Below are 23,651 nucleotides of genomic sequence, written 5' to 3' on the forward strand. Positions count from 1 at the left end.
GACCTGCATGGAAAGGGCTCGCGCGCTGCTCCAATCAGACTGACCCCAAAATCCAACCCTTATTCGACACAAACTCAGACGGCTCGTCTTGAATAGAAATAAAACCGCCGTATTGAAGGCAACACCTGCAGACAATCTATGAGAGAGACTGGAGATGTTTGAGCTTGTGTGTCACTCGAATGAAGCAGAATGCTGCCACCTTTTGACTCCTTGTTTCTCTGTACATTTAGTGTCCAATAAAGACTTCAGTTTTTCTCTCAACGTCTGTGATTGTCTTTTTTCATAACTTGGTTTGTCTGAATTCTAGACATTAGCCTATATGTTCCATGCTTTTAGAAAATTAATAAACAAAACAATAAGGAATTATTCAAATCAGGGTATGTTGTTACATTTTGATTAAAATAATAATAATAAATTCTTATAGGAATAACATGCACTGATAAATCACTCCAAAACATTATTTGAGTACATAAATTAGTATTATACATGTATAATTAGTATACATGGATTGTTAATAATGCAATAAAATAACATGAAACAAAATACAATATAACAATAAAATGTAATATGTTTTACTATATAAAAAATACTTTTAAATATATATACATATACTTTTTTTGTATTTAGATTACTTTGCTAATACATTTGCCTCTAAAAAGTAAATTTCTTTACCAATTTCTATTCAAAATAAGCAGTTTCACTCTCATTTCACAACATTAACACACTGCATTGAGATAATATAATGTTAACAATAGCATGAGAACATTGAGGTTATTGAATTAATAGAAGTGCTAATTCTTAGTTAATTTTATCCAGTGTTTACAAGTGAGATCTATATCCATCGAATAATAAAGTCTTCATTGTGTCATGTGTGAAACATTGGACCGAGCCACAATATTCCAGATGAAATCATCACAAACACACATGCATGAGAGTTACAGCTCGTGTTTATTAACACTTTAGAAACTTGTTCATTATTGGACACATGTAGTCTTTATAGTAACACCAGCACCGAAACACTAGAATGATGTGTGATGAGGACATCAGAAGCGTTAGAAGAGGTTTTGTAGTTGGATTTGAGAAGGCCAGTGCAGAATTATGTGCTAAAACAGGATGTAGAAAGATTTTTACAAAAGTCTGTCCCAGAGAAGAGGTGGTCAAAATGACTCCGTTCATACAGTCCTAACACATCTCATCAAACATCCCCAAATCATAATCAAACTCTGCATGACCGAATTACAAAAACAGGACAAAAAAAATAAAAATCAAACACCATGAAGAAAAAAAGGCTTTCACTTGTATTAGTGCTAGCATAAACTTTCACTTTTAAGTCTGTAATTACAGGATGAACAAGTGATTATGGATATTCCGACACAACACGAGAAGATGCAGCATGTTCATAGACCACCACAGTGAAAATATTACAAAACAAGAGCTTCAGCCTTTGTGTGAAAAACACTTAAATAGCGAGAAGCTGCGAAGTTTCCTGAATCGCTTTCAGATCAGTGCTACAACAGAACTGCACAGTCAAACTGCGATCAAAGCCGAACGCATTCACAGTGTCACAGCGTCTCCTGCAGAAACACCACAGAAACCACGGAATGATGAAAGATGATCCTGCTGCTGTCAGGTCGTCATGTGCATGATGGCATGAGGAGCGATTGCTGCCACCGTTTAGCAAGAGATATCATGGCAGAAAGAGAGCATTAGTTCAGAAATGTTTAGTTTGCCAATATTGCACGGTCGATATCGAAGTAAATCTCATTAATCTGTAGAAAACATTGTAGAATCATATTTCATGTCAAATCAAAAAAAATTGCATTGCATTGCATTGTGACATTTATGTACATTATGCCCCAAGTTTTCTCTCTCACACACACACACACACACATATATAGGTGTGTATATATATATATATATATATATATATATATATATATATATATATATATATATATATATATATATATATATATATATATATATATATATATATATATATATATATATATATATATATAATTAAAATAAAATTAATTAAATATACATTTATATATTTTATTCATACATTTAAAACAATGAATAAAACTATATGTGCATGTATGTGTGTTACCAAGTTATTTGTTTTAAATTGATATGTAAAATTAAATATAAATGTATTATTCATATATATATATACAGCAATAAATCGATATAACAATCTATCACGGTATTATAAACATCTAAAGAAATGTTATATATGTATAAACACATATGTATATGTATGTATTTCTTTAGTAGTTATCTATTTTATACTTATATAATAATACAAACTCTATAGTAATGAGAAGAAAAATGTCATGAGAATGTCAATGCAAAAAAAAAAAAAAAAAGAATACAAACAAACATAATGGTCCTAAAAAACAGTATGCTTTAGTTTCTTGCAATGCAATTGCAATTTTACAGATTAAACCTTTTTTTTTTTCAATTCAAGTTTTCAAGATTTGGGGGTGAAATATGACCCGTTTTTGTCAGATTCATCATAACAGACACAGGATGTTCTTCTAGGATGTCATTCACATGTCATTGGCCAACACTTCTTAAAATCACAAACCCATCAAATATTGTGCCAACTTTCAGAAACTTCACAAAGTGTCTTTAAGGTGGTTAAGGCAGTGAGATAAAACATCCTATAAACCTGGTTGTGCAGAGAAGCATTCAACATCGTTTCTATCTGCCATCAGCCTACAAATGGAGTATCAAAGAGAAGTGGTTCTTTCTGTTAGAAAAGTGCCACATAGAAAAAAAGCTCTGTGCAACACTTTCAAATCCTGCTGAAAGAGCAGAAACTCAGGGGAGGGAGGATAGAAAACCCCCAGCGCTTTGTAGAAAACAACTAGCCATACGTTTGAAGTAAAAACCTAGTTAGTTGAGATGCAAAAATGCAGATTTGATACAGAAAGTCGCACAAGTAAAGTAATTCACTACAGATGATAAGAAACTGCTACTGAGTGTGTGTGTGTGTGTGACTGAATGCACGGAAATATCATTAAACATAAAAAAGAATCACAATTCATCTGCTTTTAGTGGAATGTATTTACATAATACTGATGAAAATGGAAAAACACAAACATTACTGTCTAGTTGCAACTGTGGTAAATGTGCATTCAGTACTGCGACACACACACACACACACACACACTTCACAGATCCCAATTGGATAGAAAACCGTAAACATTGCATGGTCGTACTGGTAACCGTTGGTGTTGGGATCGTCCGGTTGTGATGTTTTGGTGATGGAGGAGGAAACTCAAGCATCCCTGATGTCCTCCAGCGAGGAACTGCGGTACAGGTACTTCCAGATGGCGTAGTAATGGATGGCAGCAGCAAGAGCCACGAACACGTGCCAGATGGCGTGAGCGAACGGAATCACACCGTCTGATTTGAAGAAGACGACACCCAGGCAGTAGACCACGCCTCCGAACGCCAGCTCGTACAGCCCGTCTGTGTTACTCTGATCAAAACCACAACCAAACACAGTTACTGACATGAAAATCAGCGAATAAAGGTGTGTTATGACATGTTTGACAACAAGGTAAAAATCCATAAAACTAAAAGGTTCCAAAAAAGAACACTGATGCCATGGAATAACCATATTTGTTTCCACAAAGTTAAGTTAAATTCAGGTTAAGTTTAAGTTAAACTCAGGTTAAGTTTAGGTTAAACTCAGGTTAAGTTTAGGTTAAACTCAGGTTAAGTTTAGGTTAAACTCAGGTTAAGTTTAGGTTAAACTCAGGTTAAGTTCAGGTTAAATCTGCATTTTTACATTATCAAAAAATTTTTTTTATTCTACAATAAAAAGTTCTACATAGAACCATCAATGACAATAAAGGACCTTTATTTTTAAGAGTGTCATCTACTATATTTTCATTTCCGATGTGTAAAAGGTAATTTAACAATGTTTTGATGGTGTTGCATATAGAGTGCTGCAGTAATTAAATATTTTTGGAGGCCAACACCCTGAGACAAGTTCACATTTCAACAACTCTTGTTTTTTTGTTGTTGCTTTTATTTGATTAATTGCCTGAAACAGGGTCTGTGGTTAACACAGGTTAAGTTCAGGGTTAAACTGGGGGTTAAGATCAATATATTTTCATTGGTTTATTCTACAAAAAAAATTATAAATAAAAATACACTAGCAATATGGATCCCTGTGATTTTTTTTTTCTGAAACTCTTACTTGTCTTGAAAAAGGCAGGTGCTAACAAGTGTCCAAATGGGACTACAGAGGTCATTAAGGACGTTAGACCTCATCACACTGAAAAGACAAAATTATAAACCTTTGTTGGTCACAGAGTTTATTTTATTGCAATAATCCAAAAGCCAAAGGTAAAGTTGAGTTTTGAATGCAGGGAGATTTATTTGGTGCCCCTGGATTTTTTCAAGTAAGTGTAACTACTGCTCCTAACCACAAGGTGGCGTCAGTGTGTGTGAAAACATGATGTACATGAGACACTTGCTGTATTTTGAATGTAATGAACACCGATCGGCTGCTGTTTCTGACTCGAACCCAACGCAAAGGTCATCAATAGTGATTGAATTTGAAAGCATCTCTGTTTGCTCACTCCACCGAACCCAAGTCTTTACTGTATTGAACAAAACACGATGTACACATGTGCTGTATTTACACTGTTTATGTAAGGGTGAGTCTCACACAAGCTGTCAAACTATGCCTGGTTCACATTTCATCCAGAAGTCAAAAGAAAAAATAAATATGTAATAATGAAAATTTATATATGAATATATCATTATAATATATTTTTAATATTAGTATTGTTGGGAATACAGCAGAAAAAAAATAAAATAAAAAATAACAATTAACTCATTAACTATTTCTAGTTAATTTCATTAGCTCCATTTTTAAAAATAAATAAATGTATATTTTAGAATAATTAAAAATATATTTTTTTATAAACAATACATTAAAAATGACTGGGATTACATGAAAGGAAAGTGCATTATATTAATTCACTTATTACACTACTAAAATTCCCAAATTTATTTTGTGATGAAACTAGCCTAACATGTATATCTATAAATATAGAATTACTACATGTTATATAATCTCACTTCATTAAATATTAATGCTTCTTTTTAAAAATTAATTAAAAAAAAATAAAAAAAATAAAATAATTTAAATGTGATTTTATGGTAAACTATGACCTGGAAGTTTTTTGGGAGATTCACATGTAATTGTCCATGTGATAAAGTTTTAATTCACTTCTAATCCGGTGTGTAACGAGTCGGTTGCACAGTGAACATTTCAGGTGTGACAGGTTAACGTGAAAGCCTGACGACTCAAAAACTGGGTCAAAGGTGAAGGTGATCAGATTTCCTTCAGGGGAATAACATTCAAGGACAGGTTGGAAATTTCATGTTTCACAATAAAACATTATGGTGACTAAACGTTTAGTTTTCTTCAAATCTATAATACAGAATTACTTCTCAAGTCATTTTAAGGCTTTTGTTAAGGCTTTCTCCGTCCTCTGTAATGACTCCTCCCACAGCAGCTTTAAATAGTCAGGTTAATTATGGGGTCTGCTAATTAGCGCTTGGCCTTTAGAAGCACATAGATCAGATTAAGACGAGCTCGTAGACTCACCATTGATGTCACCACCAGCGCAGGAAAGAAGCCCATGGTCAGGTAGAAGGCCAGCTCCACTAACTTATACCTGCACAAACACAAACACACCATGACAATTAAACACCTCTCTCACTCAAGGGGAATTAATACAGAGGTAAATATTGTTCATTTATTTCATCCTCTAATTTGTGCATGTTTAATTGCCCATTCTGTTGTGCTGAATCCACATACGATTTAAGAAATTATTTATCTGCAATAAACTTTTAAATAAAAAATACTATATATTTGTATACAGTTTTGTATATTCTTTATAGACTTTCTTGAAGGATGTGTAAACCAATATTGCAAATAACACTAAAGTATTTTGTAAATATTTTATATAATAATAATAATAATAATAGTTGTTGTTGTTGTTATTATTATTATATAAATAATAATAATAATGTTTTTTTTTCTATATAAATAATAATAATTGTTGTTGTTAAATAAATAATAATAATAGTTGTTGTTGTTGTATAAATTAAAATAATAAAAATTGTTGTTGTTGTTGGTGGTGGTGTTAAACAAATAATATTAATAATAATAATAAAAATAATTGTTGTTTTTGTGTATAAATTATACTAATAATTGTTGTTGTTAGTGGTGGTGGTGTTATACAAATAATAATAATAATAATAATAGTTGTTGCTTTTGTGTATAAATTATAATAATAATTGTTGTTGTTAAAGAAGTAATAATAATAATAATAATAATAATAGTTGTTGTTTTTGTGTATAAATTATAATAATAATTGTTGTTGTTAGTGGTGGTGGTGTTATACAAATAATAATAATAATAATAATAATAGTTGTTGTTTTTGTGTATAAATTATAATAATAATTGTTGTTGTTAAAGAAGTAATAATAATAATAATAATAATAATAGTTGTTGTTTTTGTGTATAAATTATAATAATAATTGTTGTTGTTAGTGGTGGTGGTGTTATACAAATAATAATAATAATAATAATAATAGTTGTTGTTTTTGTGTATAAATTATAATAATAATTGTTGTTGTTAAAGAAGTAATAATAATAATAATAATAATAATAATAATAATAGTTGTTGTTTTTGTGTATAAATTATAATAATAATTGTTGTTGTTAGTGGTGGTGGTGTTATACTACTACTAATAATAATAATAATAACAGTTGGTGATGGTGATGTTATATAAATAATAACAATAATAATTTGATTGTATAAATAATTTATAAATGCTACAAATCATAACATTAAATATTTACTATTTTGTTTATTTACTGGCCAAGTTGTACATTCAAAAAATAAAAAATAAATAATTTAAACACTTTGTGCATACTGATTATCAATCTTGCTCCTAATTGTAACAATAATAATTGATAAATAATAAAATGCATAATTTTAATATTTAAAAATGTAATGTATTGAACTGTACGTGTCCTCACTGTACTCTACATGACTGTGGATACTCTATCAATAATCACAACCAATGTAACTGCACATTCAACAACATATAATCAAACACTGTGTCTCTATTATCAATTTTGCATAATAAAGATCTCATGCATCTGGCTTCCCCTGACATCTACAGACATTGTGGTGATGTCAAACATACTTCTCGTGGTAGTTGAACACATAGATGGTCCCAGCGGCCGCCATCAGCCACACAAACCAGCGCATGTGAGCGGCGAGCGGCCCGAGCTCCCGGAGATTGAGCCTGCGGGAAAACACTCCCTCATTAGTGCTCACAAAGTTTCACTTTACTGCTGTACGCGAGCACTGAAACACACTGAATTATTCACACTTGCAGAGTAAAGTGACCAAACGCTGCCCTGCTTCAATCACAACACTGTCATAACGATTATAAACGGATAAAAATGTGTTATCAGATCTATAACTTCACAGAACGATGTCGAAAGGAACCAAAAATTGCACATGTGAGCAGAAGAAACTTCTTCCAAAAACATTACTGATACCAAACATGGTATTACTAAAGTATCATCTTTAAAAAAAAAACACACACATAAAAACATGTTCATTTAATTATGAAGCTAGTAGTTTGTTTTTGTTTTAGATGTATTTAACTTTTGAAATCTAAATGCAAAAGTAATAAATGTGTGTCAAGAAAACATACCATGGTGTATAAGAGGCAGCGATAAAGAAGTATATGACGACTCTGTCACACATGTGGAAGCAGTGCTCCATGGCCCTGAGGAATAAAACACACAGGAGACAATATTCATGTGAACTGTGAGTTTGTGTACCATGGGCACTGAAATATCTTATTTTGATGCATGTTAAAGTTGATCAATAGAGAATCTACAGAATAACTATAATGGCCAAAGAATACAAACTTCTGTTAAGAAAAGATGAAAGATTTTATGTGCACAACTAGTGAATAGCTAATTGAAAATGTGCTCACCCTCAGCTCATCCAAGAAGTAGATGAGTTTGTTTCTTCATCAGATTTGGAGAAATGGAGCGTTAGATCACTTGCTCAGCAGTGGATGCTCTGCAGTGAATGGGTGCCGTCAGAATGAGAGTCTAAACAGCTGATAAAAACATCACAATAATCCACACCACTCCAGTCCATCAGTTAATGACTTGTGAAGTGAAAATCTGCACATTTATAAGAAACAAAACCATCAAGACATTTTTAACTTCAAACTTTTGCTTCCAGCTAAAATCCATAAAGTCCATAATAACTCTTCGTCCAGTGAAAAGGTTGTCATCTCACATCATAATCCACCCAAATATTTATTTAGACGGAAACCGTGTTTTTGATGGAAACAGTGTTTGATCTGGGCAGATTTCTCTCCCAATTCAGATGAGTTGACTTTTTCTCTGGATGAAGAGTTATTATGGATTATGAACTCATATTGTGACTGAAAGTAACGCCTTAAAAGTTAAAAATGTTTTAACAATTGATTTGTGTCTTACAAACACACAGCTCTTCTCTTCACGGGTCATTAACTAATGGACTGGAGTGGAGGATTATTGTGATGTTTTTATCAGCTGTTTGACGGCACCCATTCACTGCAGAGCATCCTCTGCTGAACAACTAATGTAAAGCTAAATTTCTCCAAATCTGATGAAGAAACAAGCTCATCTGCATCTTGGATGAGCTGAGGGTGAGTAAATGTTAAGTAATGGATCATTAAGCTGTGATCCACATGAAACAATAACTGAAGTGATTAAGTCTTGCATTTAAACGTCGTTGTTACTCGCACCGTTCTTCACCGTCATGCTGTGCGATGGCAAACAAACCTCAAGTGGCTCTTTTTCCAGGAAATGATGTGAAAGACCGTGGAGACGAGGAACAGAGCGATCAGACCCATGCCGTACACCCAGGCCGTGATCCGCTCCCAGCGGTCATCAGACAGCCGGTGTAACAGAGCCATTCCCACGAACGCCGGCACAATCAGCAGCTACAGGCCAGAGTTTGAGGAGAAAATAAGCATTGCATATGCCAACATTCAGGAGAGTCACATGACACTCCAGACAAGCACTTAGCTGGATCTCTTGAACTCTATTGATGAAGGAATGCATGTTCGTTACCGCATGGGTGTAGCAGTTGGCTGCGTGCTCGTAACATGTGGGCTGGTAACGGCAGTTCACAGCTGCTCGGGTGTTCATAAACCTGAAACACAACAAAACACGCATTCATATTTAATAACACAGGGGAAAACAGACCACTTTCATCTGACATATGTTTGGAAAAGGTGTTGTTATCCTTAACTAAAATTATTTTGAAATTTAAAATGGTTTTATAATACTTTACGTAAATATTCCAGTTAGTTTCCCAAAAATGAAAATAATGCTGTGTAATAAGTGATAAGTGTAATAATAAGCAAAATAAAGCTGACGAAATAATACAAATAAACTCATATTTAAAAATAATAAAACAAACAACTATATTAAAACTGTAGCTAAAATGAAAATGAAAATATATAAACTAATTGTGAATATTAATACTATATTAATTATAATAAACACCATTATGACAATATTTCAGAGGGACACAAATTATGTAGTGAGTGACCAAGAATGTTTACATAATCTATAATCTATCTGCAAAAGCCTTGCAATCAAAATATTTTTTATCATGAAAAACAAATGCATCCAAATGTTTCCAAAATACACACTATAACATTTCTACATTATAAAAATTAAAAATGAAACTCAATTAAACCCTAAGAGACATTTATACTTCTGAATGAATCTAATATATATATATATATATATATATATATATATATATATATTTTTTTTTTTTTTTTTTCTAACATATGCATGTTTTTTTTTGTGTGCATAGATAACACCCTGTGACTTTTTTTTTTCTCTCATATCTTTCACCCCATCAGTAAATGGCCACTAGCCTCATAATCTGCAGTGTGACTCATGCACATGTTCTGTTTTTCTCAGGTGTTTGATGGTTTGTTTGTTTGTTTATGTCTGAAACTCCTCAAGGATGCAGCAGTGATGTCAAACATGGTGGTGTGTGATGCAGTGGTGCGTGCTCATTAAAAACACACACGCATCCGTATCCATGCTGCATTCCCCGCTCCCTGCGTCCCAACACCCATGCGGACCAATTCTGACACTGCTGATGTTTGGAGAGCAGAAAACCACAATCAGACTGCAGAAACGAGTCTAAGAATATGGAGACAATCTTATGTCAATGCAACGTCTCATCTCTAAACAGTTTTACTGGCATGATCAGACCACAGAGCATGCTTTTAACTCAATGTGTGTTCTGATTCATAAATAAAGCTTGCAGCTACAAGAGAATAACAAATAATAATGATAAAAAATATATAAATGGAATGAAATATAAACATGTTCATATTTCAGGATGAACTTTATCCCTGTTTGTTGTGGTCCGATTTCTGCATCAAGAATAGAGTTTATAGTCTTATCTGTGATTATGCAATATACAGTCAATAAAAACACATGATCTGTAATCTATGCATGGACTTATCTCCAAATAGAAAATCAATAAAAAACTTAAATTAAATAAATAAAGTCTGATCTCTTAATACAGAATATAGAGTCAGTAAAAAACACCCTGCTTTCTATGCATGAACTGAATACATTAATAAACATCATGCATTAAAATAAAAGCATCACATCAGGATGTGTCTGTATGTCAGTGAACGGTCTGATCTCAGAACAGCACAGAATCAATAAAGATGCACGATCTGATCTCTGGATATAGCATGAAGATGCATGATCCATTCAATATCTGATTTCTGAACAGACTGCATTAATGAACAACGTACACATAACAAGCGATAACAGAAAGAGCATACAACACATTAATACTCATTACAGCACGTAGTCGGACCCGTTAACTCATTAGTACTCACCTCTGGAAACTATTAACTCTCTTCATCTCGCGAAATCACAAATATAAACAGATCTGAGATCAGTAAATCAATCAGATGATGAAAATGATTCAGATGTCCATGGCCTACGACGAAGTCTCCATTCACAAAAATCAATCTTAGATCGAAACGAAACGCGTCCGTGGAACCATAACTGTTCGAATACACCCCAAATCATTCATAAAATGCCGTTTTGTCGCATCATTTCACCTCGCGTCCGATCCTTCTCTCTTTCTCTGCATGTATCCCTCTTTCTGTGTCAAATCGAAAGCCGGAGTCGTACATTTTAAGCATTTTTTAGGCACACATGATTGACGGGTCCTTCAGCCAATGGGAGCGCGATCGGCGTGAGCCGGCCGATGCGTTCGACCAATCATCAGCAGGAATGATATCGCTTTGTTTGACGCAAGAATAGAGGGCGGGGCTTATGGTGGCGAGAGAGTTGCAATACCTGTTTGAATCGTGTCCTAATCAAAAGTGACACCGAAAAGGACGAATGTGTTACAGTAACCTAAACCTAATGCCATGAGCAACACACTACTCATTTCCTAATTTCTAAAAATGTATTCTACCATGCTTTTGGATATGCACAATCTTTAAATGACCTCGGAGCAATATGTAAATACCGTGGTATATGCATAATGTAATCTTTTACAGCTTTGGTGTCTAATGACCCATTTAATAGGCAATACTTTGAGGTACTTCAAATACCATGGAGATACATGTAAATACCATGGTATATGGAAATGTGTTCATACATTTCCAAAGTATGTGGTTTTACCAGGTGATACTGCTGCTGCTCTTATCTGTAGCATGTGATATTTTTCTGATACCATCAAAGTGTTGTTGTATAGGTAATTGTGCACTTGTGCTCCTGTTTTGTACTGAGATTTCCCTCAGGATGCAGGAATATTTGTCCGGTTGGACTAGCACTTCTTCTTTGTATGAACACACATACACTTACGCATTAAATGTGTCCCGACCTGCATGTTGCAACTATGCTGAAGGCAAACTTGCACAATATTAATGTGAAATAGCGTGTTTGGGTGAAGAGCCACCATGGCTTATGGACTCTGTGACCAGAAGCAACATTACATAAACCAGCACCAATGTCACCCAACATTTATGTAAGGCTGTTAACTGAATTGAGAAGATGTCTGTGTCGTGTGTCCCTACTTTTTGTCTTGTTTTCCAGGAAAAACATCCAAGCATCACTGAGAAAAGAAATGTTCTTGTTTTGAGAGTTTTACTGAATGTTTCTTGTTTTCAGAGAAACTGTCAAATTGGTTTTTCATTGGTGCAAGAATAAAACATTGTTCTCATTATATGCCACTCAAATACTTTGTTGAATAAAAAAAATATGGTACTCATTCAGTATAGTGTTGACAGTAACAAGATCTATTAACTGCTGTTACGAGGTCCAACAAAAGCTGCACCACCACAGCCAATTTTCGACCCGCACAATTCAACTAAGCACACGGGGATTTATTTCAATCATAGAGCACCTTAACCCTGCCATAATAAGATGCCCCGAGTCTCATCTTCCGCTTCATTAATTAAATTATATAATAAGCCATCGAAACCAAGAAGTATAATAAGAAAAGGATTTATTAATTACATAAACTTAGGAGACAAACAAAAGAATAATCTAATTACCTCAGGAGGGGGAAAAGCCAAAATTATAAACCAAACTCAAACTATCTCATTACACCTCTTTCCTTCTCAAAATAAAGAGCAAAATAAACAACATAGTCTTACCTCCCTGCTAACCTCAAAACAGGAGAAAACGGAGGAAAAACAAAAATCTAAATTTTAATCTATTTTAAAAAGGATACATTTTTGAACATTTTGAACACAGGTTACAGCATTTTCACGATTTAATGGGATTGTTAGCAAATGTTCCTGACCTTTACACCATTTAGACGGAGGCTTAAATCACTTCCTCAGAACGGTTGGTTATTGTTTAGCTGTTGCATCCCACAGTGCACCAGAAATAGAACTGAGAAATGCAACCACATGCACCAAATAATAAAACAAACCAAAAACCTGCAACAACATTGCAGAAATTGTTTTTTTAATAAGTCCTATAAAACCATCACAGGACCTGTGATTTTTATTTGCAGGACAAGATAGAGTGCAATATGAGTTTAAATGGCACCAACCCAACTACTTTAAGAGCGGATTGACAATATGTGCTTCAGTCTCAGATTAATGCGTGATAACCAAGATAAGGTCCTTAGAAGGACCTTAAGGTCCTTAATATCCTTCTTGGATATTGCAATGATTTGCACTCTCTGTGTGGTAGTCAAAACCAACGCAGCCAAGCTCTCAGAAACCAGCAAACTCTTGTTGCTAGAGAGAGTGCAGTGCAGCAAGAGGAAGCTGAGAGGGCTAAATAAACTGGGGAATTACACTAAGACACTAACAGGAAAGCTGATCCTTCTCTTCCTTTTTGTAATCTTTCATGACGTATTTCTCTACAGTCAAATCTTCTGTTCAATCTGAAAACATTAAAGGGATACTCCAACCCGAAATGAAAATTTTGTCATTAATCACTTACCCCCATGTCGTTCCAAACCTGTAAAAGCTTCGTTCGTCTTCGGAACACAATTTAAGATATTTTGTATGAAAACCGGGAGACTTGAGACTGTATCATTAACTGCCAAGTAAATTACACTGTCAAAGTCCAGAAAAGTATGAAGACATCGTCAGAGCAGTCCATGAGACATTAGTGATTTCAACCGTAATGTTATGAAGCAGCGAGAAGACTTTTTGTACACGAAGAAAAATTCGACTGTGCATTAGTTTCTCCTTTCCCAATCACTCTAGACAAGTGACCTGTAATGGCTCATAGATCTTTCAGTAGCCTGGCATGATCTTTCTGAGGCTAGTCCAGATGGATTTAAGACAATCTAGATCATCATCACACACAAAAAAAGTGTAATGGCTGTACCAGGATTGTAAACTCAATGTGATCAAGTAGGGCATGTTCCTGGACCAGCATTATCTGTTTATCTGGGAACAATAATTCAAATGTCCTACTTGGCTAAATCACATTAGACGTACTTAGGTGAATATTATAATATACATGTACCCAAACACACACCCAAAATATGTACAAATATTCCAGTTAAAATCATAGATCAACTGAAATGCTAACGGTAACCTAGGCTAGCCTAATGTTTTTATTATAAAAAGACCAACCATAGATCCAGGTCGCCAAACGAACAACATTTTTCACTTTGTCTCAAGGTAAAAGTCTGGAGGGATTTGAAAATGAAATTACACACAGATCGTTTTTCCCAGAGGGAAACATCTCTCATTACTCTTTTAATGGACTGTAAGAGTAGGAACCGCGGTGACATAACAAAATGGGCCACCTGAGAAGAGAAAGCTGAAATAATATCCCAGAGAGCAGGGACAAACACCCTACCCCTGGCCATGTTTCTGTTACGGAAATTTATCCCGGATGCGTTTATCCCAGTGGAGATGTCAGATATGTTGTTCTCTTGCATTAACACCAAGTAAAACTCTTTTCTAGCTAACAGAGCTAATGCTAAATGTTTCTTTGTACTGTATTTCAGAAGGATCTTCATTAAAGGGGTCATATGATGTTATAAAATAATGAATATCTCTTTGGATTTGAGACTTAGTCTTTGAATCTTTACAGATCTTCTTTATGCACCAACAGCTTGTAGCACTCCAAAGAGAAAGGAAAAATTGAAATCGCATCATATGACCCCTTTAAAGACCCCATTAAATAGCTTGAGGAGTAATTTTCATAATGGAAATGAAACTGAAAGTATATGTGTCTCTTCGTGCGTGTGTAAGTGTGACACAGCGCTATCTTCTGTTATCTTTATGTTAAATATTTACCATGAGTCACTCAACCTTTGAAACAGATGGAGAGTGTGTGTTAATAGGGGGAAGTCGTGGCCTAATGGTTAGAGAGTCGGACTCCCAATCGAAAGGTTGTGAGTTCGAGTCCCGGGCCGGCAGGAATTGTGGGTGGGGGGAGTGCATGTACAGTTCTCTCTCCACCTTCAATACCACGACTTAGGTGCCCTTGAGCAAGGCATCGAACCCCCAACTGCTCCCCGGGCGCCGCAGCATAAATGGCTGCCCACTGCTCCGGGTGTGTGCTCACAGTGTGTGTGTGTGTGTTCACTGCTCTGTGTGTGTGCATTTCGGATGGGTTAAATGCAGAGCACAAATTCTGAGTATGGGTCACCATACTTGGCTGAATGTCACTTCACTCACTTCACTTCACTTAATGATGGTTCGACAATGATTCCACAGACATGATTGTGTTATCTAATCATCAGCGCTGAGAGCTGCCAAGCATTTTTATGATGCTCTGTTTAAATAATGTATGCATAGTTTCAATCAGATGAAATAGTTATCAAAATGAGTTGCAGCTCTTAAATTCATCTTACAGAATCATTCCGGGTAGGGTATAAATAATGTACTGTAAATGTCCTGTATGTATTTTTTTTTCTCACTCTGAGAAACTGAAGTGTAAAAATAACTAGTAAATACGAAGTAGCATGACGTAAAGCTCAGCAGCTAAAGGGGTCAAGACCTCTGTGACAAAACAGTGATTTAAACCCTCACTATACTGCAGACACACACCCAAACAAAAACTTCAGCCGTGGTTTTGCTGATGGATAATCTAATCCACAGGCCAATGAGATCAATGTGTGTGACATGTCATCTCAGAATAGATGCGGTATGTTGTCTTGGACAACTGTTTATAAAGCAGTCAGCGGCTCTGTGGACACTTCACGGAAACGTCTGACCTCTGTTTAACTGATTCATGGATCTAGGGGGTACAGAAAAAGACTCTGAATTGCTCAGAATTTGCTCTTTTATAGCTCAGGACACTAATGGCATTGTCTGTTACATCACATTCAAGCATCAGCTCTGTCTCAGAATTTAAAATCCAATGGTAAACACCTGCTAATTGGCTAATGGCAAGTCCCCTCACTAACGGACCAGGTAATAAATTTAGGTTATAAAAAAATTGTGGGAACATTGTTTTAAGGTTTTGATAAAATGCTGAATTGTCCAGTGAACTTACAATTCTACTAATTTTTTTCACACAAAATATAACGTTATTTGAACCTTTTTTACTAATGTTAAAAATGTTAAATGAAATGTTAAAATGTCCTGTTTTTTCCTGTTATTTATATGATTTTACAGTGTTCTACTAACGTTATTTTCACTGTTAAGTTATTTGAACTTGTATTTATTAATAGGCAATTCTAATGTTAAAATGTCTGGTTAAATTGTTCTGATTAGAATGTTATTTAGAGATTATGAAAAATCTTTTAACTATATTTTCACCCAAATTATGACTTTATTACATTTTTTTTAAGAACATTAAAATTTCAAGTTTCATTGTTGTAATTAGAATTAATGCAAATTAATGCAGTAAAACTAAATGTAAAACCTAAGATTATTTTTAACAGTAAAATTCTGGAAACCACAGCTGCCGATTTTTACTGTAAATTCAATACATTTATAAGAACATTCCATGCACATTACTTTAAGAATGTTTTGTCCTAACATTTATATAACTTCGAAAAAATGTTAATGAACATTTTGAGAACATACCTTTTAGACGAGGGGACATTTTAAGTAGCTTTACAGTAAAATACTGTTAATTGTACAGACTTTGGAAGTAAATGCGAACCATCATCTTATAATTTACAGTAAAAAAAAAAAACTCCCTGCAATTCCCTAAATTCAATTTATTTACCACAAATTTAAGTACAATCCCCGTAAAACCTTAAGTGTTGCTACAGTATTTTTAACAGTAAAATACTTGTAACCACAGCTGCCTTTTTTTAACGATCCACAAACTTAATGTTCAAATCATTAAATCCTGGAAGAATCAGTTCATTTTTAATCGCAGATTTAATCTGAGCACAATTTGACAAATTATCCATTTTTAGAATGGACCATTTCAGAATCCATTTTAGAACCTCACAGAGTTGGTTTTCCCAGAGAACCAGAACAAGACTCTATTCATTCTCCATTGAATCTCAATGCTGCAGAAGAAACAAGAGATATGAAAGACTCACCGTTTCTTCTCATAATCCGATCCCGACATGATTCAATCTTGCACAGAAGTTATAAGTTATTAAATGAGACATAAAGTACTTTTGAGTATGTACAGTAGATAGAAAAGATAATGTGTGCCTTTGAGCAGCTGTTATCAGTCCTTCTTCCAGCCTGTCAGACCAAAGTACTCTTTTTCTCGGTGCCCAGAGGTTCGTAAGTGGTCACCATCTTGTTCTGGTCCCATCTGGCGTTGGCGGGCGAATTCTGCATGACCACCAGCCGGATGGGAGCGGGGTTGACGTTGGGCATGGGGTCGGGTGCGTACTCCTTGGTGGGGTCCTTTCCCTGGCAGTCATAGAGGATGCAGGAGATGAGGAAGACGAGGAGGAGGATGACATAGCTGGCGATCAGGATGATGAGGTTGAGGGTGACCGGGTCTATCTCCACATCATCGGCGATGAAGCTCATGGTGGCGGTGGGACAGTGAAGGACTGAGTTGGATGGCGAGCCGTCTATCTCAGGACATACAGACCTGGGAGGGATTAGCTGACACAAATCTCTCTCTCATTCTGTCTCTCTCTCTTTCTCCTCCACTGCCTGTCTGACTGCCTCTCAGTTCAGTTAAATGTGGTTTATTGGCATGACTAATAATCGTACATCTGTATCGCCAGAGCATTTGCGGCTTAAATCTCTAGCTTCATTTAGTTTTAATGCATTTCATTGGCATCACAAACACATTTGTACTGCCAAAGCATTTTCAGATGAGTTGCATATAAGGACAAAATTAAAACTGTGCACAACGACACACTGAATATTAGTGTTGTTAATGCATATGTGAAAATAAGATCTTGACAATAAAAATCTTACCTACCTTCTTCAGTAACAAGACTGGTTGAAGAAATCAGGAGCATTAAAAGACACTACAGTAGCTCCGTGTAGATACATTGGGCCTAATGTTTGGGGTAGTTTAGATCCCAAAAATAAAGTAAAAATTTTAAAATATATTACAATTTCAAATAACTGTTTCTGATGTGAATGTATTTTGAAAAATGTAATTTATTTATGTGATGTAAAGCAGAATTTTCAGCATCATTACTCCAGACTTCAGTGTTACATCCTTCAGAAATAATTCTGATTTGCTGCTCAAGAAACATTATTATTATCGATGCTGAAAACAGTTTTGATGCTTCGTATTTCTGTGGAAATGTGATACAGTATGTTTTATTTTTCAGGAATCATGGATGAATAGAAAGTAAAAAAAACTGGATGTATTTGGTACATAAATCTCTTCATGCATGCACTAAAATCACTGTATGCATATGCACATATATAAATGCATGGAGCCTTCATCATTGGTTTTCTAGCAACTCCAGCAAAACATTAGTGCAGTCTGAAATCTAGGTTAAAGTTATTGGTTTAGATGGAGATGAGGCAGTGTCGCTATTGTTTTCTGTGTTTCATGACTTTAAGACACATGCACTGATTGTGTGTGTGTGTGTGTGTAACACAGTGCAGGACTCCTGCGTAATCCTAATCTTGATTGTGAGGAGGGATTAAACTATCTGTTTTAGCAGCATTCACTCTAAATCTATCACACGCACAACAGAGACACACACACCACCACTGGAGACAATGTTACCATCCTCAACTAAAAAAAAGAAAAAAAGAAAGAAAAAACTAATAGAAATAGAAAAACTGAACCTAAACTACAATGCAACTGAAGACTCTAAAATGCACCAATCAATCAATCAGTCAATAAATGGGAAAACTCAGCATAAACTAAAATGCAACTAAATGCTCCAAAAATCATTATGTATATAAATTAATTATTAAAAAAAAAATTAAATACACAGTTGAAAACAATTTAGTAATATCAGTCAGTTAAAGTCCCTCATTCCTAATGAAGCCAGGGGGAAATAAATAGGGCATAAATGGTGCAAAATGCATTGGCAATGCAAGGCATTTTAGCATAGCAAAATCGGAATTTAAATATGACAGAGAGCAAGAGAAAGCATGAATTTGCAAATTAGAACATACCCATGAAATGTATATCCTGGATATGAATAATTCACACATTCATGACAGCAGGTCTATTCAGTTCATATTCAGTGCAAATTCTCTTCTGAGCAGCAGAGGGCAGAAGAGCTCAGGGCTGAATAATACAGGCCTCAATCTTTAAGAACACCTGAACTTTCACCCACTTCAATTTTGAAGCAGATACAAGTGCCTATGCTTCTAAAACAGAATTATGCTCTTATATGATTTGCAATGAAAGTAGTGAGTGAAAGTGACACATGGCCAAGTATGGTGACCCATACTCAGAATTCGTGCTCTGATTTAACCCCTCCGAAGTGCACACACACAGCACGACTTCCCCGTACAATGAGTACAATGAGTTAATGAAATGAAACATTTCAAACAAATTATTTTTTTAGATGATGGATGAGCGTGACATTTTAATACTTTAATACTTAAGTGCTAGAGGTTTAATCACATCACTAACACTAATATGAGCAATAATAGTAATGACTGTTAATAATTAGAGGAGCTCTGATGGCTCTCTGCCTGAGGAACAGATTGTTGCCTTCATTGACTCTGCTGACATTATCAAAATGATAAGTGAAATCTCAGAGACACGGCGGCACCGCTACATTTTGAAATCACAAGCTGTTTTTCAGCGAATCAGACATTTATGTAATGAATAAGCGGGAATGAGCAGTTTTTTGCTATATCAGTTTGTGTATTCAGAGGTGCGGGTGGAGTCTGTCCTGTCTGTGGTGCCAAGCTGTCCAGAAAGAGAGACAGCGAGTGCTTTACCTCCCTGTTCCAAGATCAGGTTTTGATAACGTCAGAATTCAGACTTTATTTTTGACTGACATGCATAAACAAGCCACCCTGTCTTCCACGTCAATCCCCACAGTTCTGCTTCCTGATGTTTGTCACGTTTATTCCTGTTCCCGCGTCCCTGTGCCACTGCACATTTACTCTGGTGGCAAATACAGCTTTCCTCTCTTGAAATTCCCGGAATTGTATTAGACTGCAAAAGGGGGAGTTGTGGCCTAGGGGTTAGAGAGTTTTGACCCTGTCACATTGGATCATTTCGCAATTTTGTAAATATTAATTAGCATAAAATTATTATAGCATGAAATGATATGGTAAGATATGTGCAATAATCACTAAAACTGAACAGTGCATTGCAACATCTGACTAGCAATGCATGTGGCGTCGCTACACGCTGTGGCTTGACGCTGTTTCTCCCTAGAGAGCAACGCGTGAGGAACGTTGACATGAATCGTGTGGAAGAGTCTTGAAACACTTACAAAGTATTTTATTTCCCTGAAGTCCATCAACCGAGGTCAAAAACAGACTTTCTCAATGCCTTTGGCAGCAGTTTGTGGTTTGCGTTGGAAGACATTTGGTAATTGCTATGATTAAACAAAGAGACTCATATCAGGGGTCTGCCAGACTGAAATTTTGTAGCTTAATCTAATTTCACACTCATTAAGAGCCAATAAACTATAATTTGGAAGCTTTGTTGGAAGAAAAAGCACAAGCACAGCTACAGTTTGCTTGTAAAGTTCTGTTCTGCGTTTCCCAAGAGCATCGTAAGCCGCTGATCAAAGCGCCATTGGTTTCAACCCTTCGGGAAACGCAGCCCTGTTCAGTTTACAAAAACATGAACTGGCAGAGATTTCCAAATTACCTGTATGTTGTGTGAACTCCTGAATTAAAAAGAGCTCTTTTGAGTGCTTTTCCTGTGCTGAGAGACTGCATGGCTGTAGAAGAGAAGCAGAGAGCAGTGTTTGCAGATGTTTGTTTGTGTTTGTGTATGGTTTATGATGTACAACATACAATGTAAACATGGTTCATGAGGTCACTTCCTGTGTCCCCGTAAAACAAAAGGCTTTAAAAAACATACAAAACAGCGTTTTTGTGACTGAACAGGGTAAAATATATTTAACTGATTGTGTTAAAGGGATCGTGACCTGAACAATTTTGGAAAATAATCTAATTGCGCTTTATTTATTTATTTTTACCAATATTGCGATTTAAATCCAATTATTTTTTAAAGCTCTTTATGTATTTTTCAACAAAGGCAAGCTATAAATCATTGTATAGTATGACCAAAACATTGGTAGGTTAAATATATGTTTGTTTCTGTAGGCCAGGCCTATATGTGACGATGAAATTAGGCATGACTTGATATGAATGATATTTTATTTAACAACTACAATCACAGTAGTACATTGACTGATTTGTTGAACTTTCAACCTCGTAAGCATGTGATAATTATGACAGCATAAAGCGCTGACAATTAAGCCTGGCGTAAACATTAATATGGAAGTCAGTAAGAAATCACACAAACTAAAGTAGATTGCAGAAATATAAAAAAAAACTGTTGCTTTACCACACTACTTTAGGTAATTCAAAGTCACTTTAATAAGCATATGTAAACATGTGGACTGCACTTTTTAAACACTGTCTGTTAACATTAGACCGACTTTAAAGGAGACATATTATGCCCCTTTATACAATATGTAATATTAGTTTCTGGTGTCCCCAGAATATGTCTGTTTCAGCTCAAAGTATCCCTCAGATCAATTATTATATCATTTTGAAGATGCCTATTTTGAGTGGAAGCAGAAACACTCTGTTTTGCCCTACTGTCTCTTTAAATGCAAATGAGCTGCTGCTCCCCGCCCCCATTTCTGTAATAGAGCTGCGATATTGCAGCTTGGACCTGCTAAAAACATCTGTTTTGGTTCTGATTATCATGTTTATTGTGCTGAAATCATGCATTTAAAACCATATTATTTTAAACTTCTAATATATTTTCTGAATGCACACATCTGAAGCACATGTAAAGAAAGCGGATGTCATGCATGTGAGTACTAAACTAAGTTCTCATTCACACACAAGTTGACATTAAAAACACACACAAGTTACAGAAACAGTCGGTTATGTCTGTGAAAGTAAACAGCTGGGAAATAAATCTCATGTTTATTTGAGATCTGTGTGGCAGCAGTGTAATATACAGTAAATAAATCATTAAATCCACTGCTCTGTTGTCTCCTCTGTTCTGTGCTCGTCTGTGCAGCCAAAGACAACATTAGCATGTTAGCATGTCTTTAGAGCTGGTACACCTTTGTCGCTTGTCAAAATGACGGGGGCCTTGGCTTGGGTGGAAACTTACAGATTAAGGGGATGTAATATTATAATGCGATCCATTCCCAATGTCACTAGGGGAGCGAAAGCAGACTTGTTTTTTTCAGACACTTGCAGAAAAGGGCTTACCAAAGCAAAGTGACTGGGTTCATCTTTTTTCACGTTTCCTTGGCTGGCAGATGCATGGGGACCTGATTATAGCACTTAAAACCTGGAAAAGTCTCATTTTCATGATATGTCACCTTTAAATTAATAAATAAGAATATATATATATACATGTGTATATAAAGTGCATTATATATATATATATAATGCGCTTTATATACACATGTATATAAATATTCTTATTTATTAATTTAATATATATATATATATATGAAATGAACACTCGCCAAGCACCAAATGCGAGTTAAAATCAGCGTAGGTGAGTCCAAGTAACAGTGTCAGTTGCCAGTTGGCGGGTAAAACGTTTATGAATTATAGCAATGCAATGAATTGAAAACAACAGCCAGTTATATATAAAATAAAATTATCTTGATGGCCCCGCATGATTCTATTAACTTTTACCTGAGATGATTTTGTTGCTTCATTTCGGAAGATTAACTTTTCCCTTCTTTATAATACCGTTGCTCAGCATTTTCAAACTTATTTTTGCCCCCAAACGAAGAACGAAATCAAACTTCATTTGAAGTATATCAGGGCCTTAACTTTGGGGTGGGGGGCTGGGTCATGCACCGAGTCTGTAGGCTGAAACGTCATCGCTCTACCACCTGATTACTGCAGATTCATTTTGGCTGAAGGGGGCCCCCTGGTGTTTCGGGGGACCTACACAGATTGCATATTTTGCATTTAAGGCTGATCAGCTCTGACAGTGGTTTGCAAAGCGGTCTCAACACCTAGTTTCAAGAATGTGGTCTGAATGACTTGTGTTGTAAATAATAAATGAATCATTGATTTTTTTAGATTTAATCAGTTAGATTAGTTTCCGAAACGGTCTGAATGACTCGTTTTTCAAATCGCAAATCAAAACGCTATAGTACTTCAGACAAAAGCAATTGGAAGAGACTTTTCACGCAAACTCATTCTGCACTTCTGGATAATAATTATGAGCAATAGGGGTTTAAGTCTCAACAAACTCCACAAAAATGTAAATGAGTGTTTGTTTCTTTGTGCTCGTGTGTGAATGCAAACCTGCAATGTCACTCGGTCTGTGAGGTGTCTGGGAACCCTTTCCTTCCTGAGGGCTGCAGTGTTTGTGTTAGATCAGCCGAAAGCCCTTCTTCTGGGTGTGGGAACCGACTCCTCCCTGGACTCCACATTTCCTCTAGTCAAGGACCGAGCAGCTGAAGCCCAGACCGATCTGAGCCGCTGCAGTTTGCCTACATTTAACACGC

The 23,651-nt window shown here is 35.5% G+C and overlaps 2 protein-coding genes across 4 annotated transcripts; both read right to left on the reverse strand.

Annotated features, from left to right (window-relative positions):
• Nucleotides 1-929: 929 nt before the first annotated feature.
• LOC132152950 (monocyte to macrophage differentiation factor-like) lies at nucleotides 930-17,169 on the reverse strand. Of its 3 annotated transcripts, XR_009436601.1 has the most exons (8): nucleotides 17,112-17,169; nucleotides 9,197-9,278; nucleotides 8,906-9,066; nucleotides 7,774-7,848; nucleotides 7,255-7,356; nucleotides 5,642-5,711; nucleotides 3,231-3,493; nucleotides 930-1,769 (listed from the first exon to the last, which is right to left on the reverse strand). XR_009436601.1 is itself a non-coding variant. In XM_059561975.1 (7 exons), exons 1-7 carry the CDS (start codon nucleotides 17,138-17,140, stop codon nucleotides 3,290-3,292), a joined length of 723 nt encoding a protein of 240 aa, XP_059417958.1. In that variant the 5' UTR covers nucleotides 17,141-17,169; the 3' UTR covers nucleotides 3,046-3,289. The 3 variants fall into 3 exon arrangements, 2 of the variants coding, with proteins under 2 accessions (XP_059417958.1, XP_059417973.1); XM_059561975.1 differs by lacking the exon at nucleotides 930-1,769 and having other exon boundaries at nucleotides 3,046-3,493; XM_059561990.1 differs by lacking the exons at nucleotides 930-1,769; nucleotides 17,112-17,169 and adding an exon at nucleotides 11,008-11,333 and having other exon boundaries at nucleotides 3,046-3,493.
• Nucleotide 17,170: 1 nt separating this feature from the next.
• On the reverse strand, nucleotides 17,171-17,676 carry LOC132152974 (small integral membrane protein 36-like). Its single transcript, XM_059562027.1, has one exon. It carries the CDS (start codon nucleotides 17,557-17,559, stop codon nucleotides 17,266-17,268), a length of 294 nt encoding a protein of 97 aa, XP_059418010.1. The 5' UTR covers nucleotides 17,560-17,676; the 3' UTR covers nucleotides 17,171-17,265.
• Nucleotides 17,677-23,651: the final 5,975 nt, after the last annotated feature.

The sequence above is a fragment of the Carassius carassius genome, chromosome 1 (assembly GCF_963082965.1).
Source record: "Carassius carassius chromosome 1, fCarCar2.1, whole genome shotgun sequence".
Lineage (NCBI taxonomy): Eukaryota > Metazoa > Chordata > Actinopteri > Cypriniformes > Cyprinidae > Carassius > Carassius carassius.

What these genes read in the sequence shown, in the direction of transcription:
- LOC132152950 (XM_059561975.1), bottom strand. Translation starts at nt 17,140, where the DNA reads ATGTCGGGATCGGATTATGAGAAGAAACG. An exon ending in TCGGATTATGAGAAGAAACG is followed by an intron (nt 9,279 to 17,111) that starts GTGAGTCTTTCA and finishes GTTGTGTTTCAG; the next exon opens with GTTTATGAACACCCGAGCAG. An exon ending in GTGTTCAACTACCACGAGAA is followed by an intron (nt 5,712 to 7,254) that starts GTATGTTTGACA and finishes GTGTTTGTGCAG; the next exon opens with GTATAAGTTAGTGGAGCTGG.
- LOC132152974 (XM_059562027.1), bottom strand. Translation starts at nt 17,559, where the DNA reads ATGAGCTTCATCGCCGATGATGTGGAGATAGACCCGGTCACCCTCAAC.